This window comes from Notechis scutatus, chromosome 4 (genome assembly GCF_049901735.1).
Source record: "Notechis scutatus isolate UNSWTSFEM ecotype Mainland chromosome 4, rNotScu1.2, whole genome shotgun sequence".
Taxonomy (NCBI): Eukaryota; Metazoa; Chordata; class Lepidosauria; order Squamata; family Elapidae; genus Notechis; species Notechis scutatus.
In genome coordinates this window covers 12936032-12942031 of record NC_142012.1, presented here as the reverse complement: position 1 = coordinate 12942031, position 6000 = coordinate 12936032, and the positions used below count along the sequence as shown (strand labels likewise).

At 40.5% G+C, this 6000-nt stretch overlaps 1 protein-coding gene across 1 annotated transcript in view; it reads right to left on the bottom strand.

Annotated features, from left to right (window-relative positions):
* Window positions 1–205: 205 nt before the first annotated feature.
* The window catches only part of GPAT3 (glycerol-3-phosphate acyltransferase 3), a 30511-nt gene continuing 24716 nt past the window's right edge, over window positions 206–6000 (bottom strand). The window contains exons 8-12 of the mRNA XM_026687142.2: window positions 5114–5169; window positions 4323–4408; window positions 3223–3351; window positions 2982–3061; window positions 206–1152 (exon numbers count right to left, since the gene is read on the bottom strand). Coding sequence (XP_026542927.1) covers window positions 1032–1152; window positions 2982–3061; window positions 3223–3351; window positions 4323–4408; window positions 5114–5169 — 472 coding nt within the window. The 3' untranslated portion in view covers window positions 206–1031. The remainder of the gene's footprint in view (window positions 1153–2981; window positions 3062–3222; window positions 3352–4322; window positions 4409–5113; window positions 5170–6000) is intronic.

Genomic DNA, 6000 nt, shown 5'->3' with positions numbered 1-6000 from the left:
AACAACAACATGGACAATACAAAGGGAGTAGCTTTTGGTTATTTGAGATTTAACCTGTTTACAGACAATGCCATCTCATCTTGTTTCAGACCCCCTACGGATATCACTGGTTGTAAGTCACCAGTTCACACAATCACACACATCACACAAACTTTTTGTACGGACACATAAGCTCAATCCTAGGAAAAAACAAAGTTACTGCTAGTTAGAAATATAGAATTTATTTCAATGTACAGTAAGGCAACAAGTCATATTTCTCAAACAGTAAGTGACAAATATACATAAAGGCTGCCAACACAATCCAGGAAAGAAAAGCATTGCATTCAATATTTCTTTTGACTGGTATTACATGTATGTAGGCATATTCTATCCATCTTTTAATATTTTACTAATCAAGGGAGCAGATAGATCTGCAGCCTGGAGCTTGTTAAGTCCCCATTTTCTTTTTAGGCAAGATGAAAAGCAAAGAATTGTTCAGTTTTAGAAGCATCTTTTGAAAAACAGCTATGGGGAGGGAATTATAAGTTTCTCACTCCAACTTCTAAGCACACTCTTAATTATTCCTATGATTTATTCCTTCCCATGAACATTTCATTACCAATACCAGCAACAAAAACACAACTCAGCAAAATGAGTTTGGAAATGCCTGACCATCTATTCAAACAAACACACAACAGCCCAGTGTAGCCAGGGAAAACTATTTGTTCAAACATTCTCCAATCACTTAAAAAGATAGAACCATTATTTGTACAATTAAATAACTTGATTTTTAACATCGTTACATACATTCCCTTTGGACAGGAATTGCACCCATTTTAGCTACTGGGATTTTTGATTCTGATTCAAGCTGGTTTTCCAGACACCAAGAGTGGAATTCACTGGTGAGCATCAGAAAAGCAAGAAAAATGCTTATCGTTGGTTTTTTTTCTCTTTTTGAATTGCCCACGCTTTAAGTTTTCTTATTTATTTACTATAGGGGAAAATCCACCCTTTCTGACAGTGAACAAATATGAGACACATCCGCTGAGAGCTCAGCCCGAGTTTTTTGTGCCATTTGATGGTGTTCCGTTTCCTATGATGACCTTGCTGTAGTTTTTCTGCTCCTCTTCCTTAAAAGTTTCCTTCACTTTGGCTCTTTTCAATCCTCCATCCCTTAAAAGAATGAAAGGGAAAAGCAATGAAATACGGTCATCTACCTAAAACAATATGCTATTGAGGAGGTTTGGTTGGCGTCACAACTCTATGAAGAAGGCAAGTCTAGCTAAGATGTCGATCATCCATCTCCAGTTTGGTCACATCTGTACGAGTCTACTGCCATTTGTTGTGATGCCAGGCTACCCGAGAGGAGTGTTCAGTAACTGCAATTATTGCAAAAGAAGATGGCTTCCCGGTATGCTTTGGCTACTGAGATTAGCGGCATATAAATTAGACAGACTATAAATAGTTGGATGAAAGATAAATGGATGATAAATAGATGGATGATAGCCAGATGACTACCGGTAGAAGATGGATGATGGATGGATGGATGGATGGATTAGATAGATAGATAGAGATAGACAGACAGATAGACAGACAGATGATAAAGACAGTGATAGATATAGACAGACAGACTATACAGAGACAGACAGACAGAAATAGAAAAGGCAGACATGGATGAATGGGTGGGTAGATGGATGGATGGATGAGACACAGAGACATAGATCTGCCCCATTTTATGACCTTTCTTGATTCAGTTGTTAAGTTAGTAACAAGGTTGTTAAGTGAATCTGGCTTCCCCAATGACCTTATCGCAAGGTCAAAAAAAGTAAACATACAATCCCAAGGACACTACAACTGTCATGAATATATGTCATTGATCACATGACCCTAGAGATGTTGCAGCGGTCATAAGTGTGAAAAATAGTCCTAAGTCAGTTTATTCAGTGCTGTTGTAATTTTGAATGGTAACTAAACAAATGGTTGTAAGTCAAGGACTACCTGTACAGTAAAGTCCAGCTTTACCAGACCATACAGTCAGAGGACCTGTCTGGTTTTCCCCGAAGTCCAGGAAATATAGAATTACTTTGTTTACACCAATATGACATCATTATTGAAACTTTAAGAGCCGTGATGGCACAGGGGTTAGAATGCATTATTGCAGGCTGATTCTGCCCATTTCCTAACAGTTCGATCCTGACCGACTCAAGGTTGACTCAACCTTCCATCCTTCCGAGGTGGGTAAAATGAAGACCCAGATGATTGGGGGCAATATGCTGACTCTGTAAACCGCTTAGAGGGGGATGTAAAGCACTATAAAGCGATATATAAGTCTATGTGCTATTGCTATTGCAATCATTTGTATAGTAACGCAACTTGCAATTGTCTAATATGTTAAGTTTCACTTACAAATCTTAAATGCCTTATTTACTCTGCAAGTCTGTTATTCTGGGAGTGTTTCTGAATAAAAATGCCTGTGCTTCATACCTAAAATCAACTAAATGTGAATGTTAAATAAAGGCTTCTTAAGAATGATACAGAAAATACGAAGTTTCTTGACAGTGTCATTCAGATCACTAGATTAATATCCTTCTATCTGTAAGCAATCTTGATTTATGATCTCCTCATTTTACATCCTCCAAAGCATCTCTGGATTGTTCCACTCAACTCAGAAATGGTCAATTTATGATACACAAATATTGCTTGCTGGGTTAAAGTAAAGTTGGGTAAATACTGTACATACTATGTATGTATCTGCATTTCTAAATTTCTAATTTATAATTGTAGCCAAACCCACAAATAATTGGATGGCAGAGGGAGATTTGCATGAAAAGTTTCATCCCATCCTTCTACTGGTGTAATTATCATCACTGTCCCAAGATCAAGAATGTTTTTTTAAACAGTAAAGTTGATCCAGAAAAGGCTGTCCAACCCAGGGTAAGGGCATCACTCCTTCTCTAAAACTTCTTTGTTTTCCATTAAAACAGCAGAATCTTTTTCCTTACCAGGGTAATTCGGTAAGGCCTCCTTGGAGAGCAATAGCAGATTTCACCCGGTTGGCAAATTCAACAGCATCTTCTCCTTCCTATATATAAATGAACAAAAGACGATATAATCCAATTATTGATGCGATAGCAAAAAAGTAATTCGCAGCCAAGAGAAAGTAGAGCTCAGAAAGCAGAAAGGTTTCTGGATGGGTCACTCTCATAAGCTGTCGTGACCCTCAACAACAGAAATGGGACATACCTTTCTTGTCACGGGTGGCAGGTACCACACCTGGCACACAATGGCCCAGCTAGTCATAATTCGCAGGAGGTAACTCACAATGTTATACTTGCTGCTGTTCCAGAAGGCGTCACCAAACCGTGGGTCATACTGCAACAGAAAGGAGAGCTTGAAGGGTCCAACGTATACTCAATGCCATCATATAAGAAGCTGCTCCATAACACGTCCACCAACACGACAACTACAGCACTTCTGAACTGTGTGCTTGAGAAATAAACAAATAGCTAAGGGGTCTTTGGTGCTCTGTAAGCTTGGTTGTTTTTCTTGCTGACGTTTCATTACCCAAGCTAGTAATATCATCAGTGCTAGCAAAAGAAAGGGGTTTGCTCTCATTTTATATTCTAGTGGCTTGCCCTGTCACTGTTGGTGGGGGTGGTCTTGGAGGTACTTTGGTTGGGCTGTTTACTATAAGCATGTCTGGCAGCTCCTTGAACCTGCAAGATCACTCCTCCCACCAACACTAACAAGCCATAGAGTATAAATGAGATTGACAGGACCCGTAGCAAGCCTTGCATTCCTGGTGCACTAGGTAGATGTAATAGGCGAGAGAGGCAGTTCTTCTAAAAATCCCATGTAGGCAGGTAGACTAGATGAAGAAATGAACTCCACAGGAGGACTAAGATAGAGCCAAGGTGGTGCAGTGGTTAGAGTGCAGTACTGCAGGCTACTTCTGCTGCCTGCCGACTGCCTGCAATTTGGCAGATCGAATCTCACCAGGCACAAGGTTGACTCAGCCTTCCACCCTTCCAAGGTAGGTAAAATGAGGACCCAGATTGTTGGGGGCAAGAGGCTGACTCTGTAAACCGCTTAGAGAAGACTGTAAAGCACTGTGAAATGGTATATAAGTCTAAGAGCTTTTGCTATTGAGATTGGCTACAATAACGGAATCTTGCAAGTCTGATTGTGCAGTACCTCTTCCTCCTCCTTACATTTCAATGAATTAGGGAGATACCGTCTAAGTCACTTCCAAACTTTATCTGGACATTCCTAACTTTCAAACTGTTTTATCCTTCAGCCTGCATATTTCCCTCCTGGTCATCCTCCTTATTCTCTTCACATACCTTGATTGCTACAGGATAGATGGTGGCTCCTATTTCAAAGCTCCCCTTTTTGAACATCATAACTGAAGTATTGTTTATGCAGGTGCCTGGACAAGAGAGAGAGAGAGAGAAAGAGAAAACGAGATAAACAAGTGCTTCATGTCAAAATATATGTAAATAATTAATGGCATAATTTGAGACCTAGCTTCTCTCGAGATGCTGCATCATGCAGAATGGAGTTCAAACAAACACAAATTCAGTTTTCCTCTGGACCACTAACTGAAGGTGTGGAGGAGAGGGAGGGAGGGGGGAGGGAGGGAGGGAGGGAGGGAGGGAGGGAGGGAGGGAGGAAGGAAGGAAGGAAGGAAGGAAGGAAGGAAGGAAGGAAGGAAGGAAGGAAGGAAGGTTGCATGCATTTGTATTCCACTCTTCTACCTAGTTTGAAATTCTCCATACCTCTATATGAACTTCTAAACTGAACTCATGCTAACCTGCCAATATCCAGTGAAGGGACAGCAAGCACAAGATCAAATATAACACTACTAGGATGCTGAGTTAGTTCCTCATAGTTGATATCAGTTTTTGCCCCCTTTTGTGAAAAACCGACAGATAAATGTTTTAATTTTATCCTTGCCTCTAAAAAGCTGCAAATATTCCCCTTCCCCCAATCTTTTCTTTCTCCAAAGCACAAGTGATCGCATAACATTAAGGCGTGCATATGAAGGGGGGAAATCATTCACCCAGACTTGATTATAAACAACCACCCAGAAAGATGTGGAGGAGAAATGTACGTTCTGGTCTTTGGATTTTACCTTCTGGAAATATTAGGATGGGCAATTTGTCCTTGTTAGAAATGTGTTCCCTTAGTCTAAAAAAAAATGTGAGAAATATATTAGGCATTCCCTGAGAATACAGGAGAGACTTTCATAATTCAACAATCAAGAGACCCCAGCCCGTTCCAATTTCTTCTTCCTGCCTTTCAATTTCCATACAAGGCAGACAGAGAGAGAGAATGCAAGTTACAAAATGAAGTCCAACATATAACTCTTAATTTGGGAGATTAATATAGTTCTTGAGTTATAACCAGGATGAGAACTAGAAATTACAATATTAGAAGCAAAGAGATGAGACTCGTGGCTGCTGTTTACCATAACACAGAATGAGAAATCAGAATAACAGAGTTGGAAGGGACCTTGGAGGTCTTCCAGTCCAACCCTCTGCCCAAGCAGAAAATCCATTTCAGACAAATTGATCTTCTTGAAAACCTCCAGTGATGGAGCATCCACAACTTTTGGTGGGAAGCCATTCTACTGATTAATTATTCTCACTGTCAGGAAATACCTCCTTATTTCAAGGTTGGAGCTCTGCTTGATTAGTTTCCATCTTGTTGTTCTGCCTTCAGGTATTTGGAAAATAGGTTCACTTGCTCTTCTCTGTGGCAGTTGCTTAGATATTGGGAGACTGTTTTCATGGCACCCCTAGACTTTATTTTCATTAAACTAGGCCCAATTCCTATACCCAGGACTTACACCCAATCATTCTTCATATGTTTTAGCCTTTATTCCCCTATTCCAGGGGTGTCAAACTCAAGGCCTGGGGGCCAGATCCAGCTTGCGGGGTGCTTAAATCTGGCCCACAGGGCTGCCCTGGAAACAGTGAAGGACTGGCCCCTGAAGTGCCTCTGCCAGGTAAAATGGAG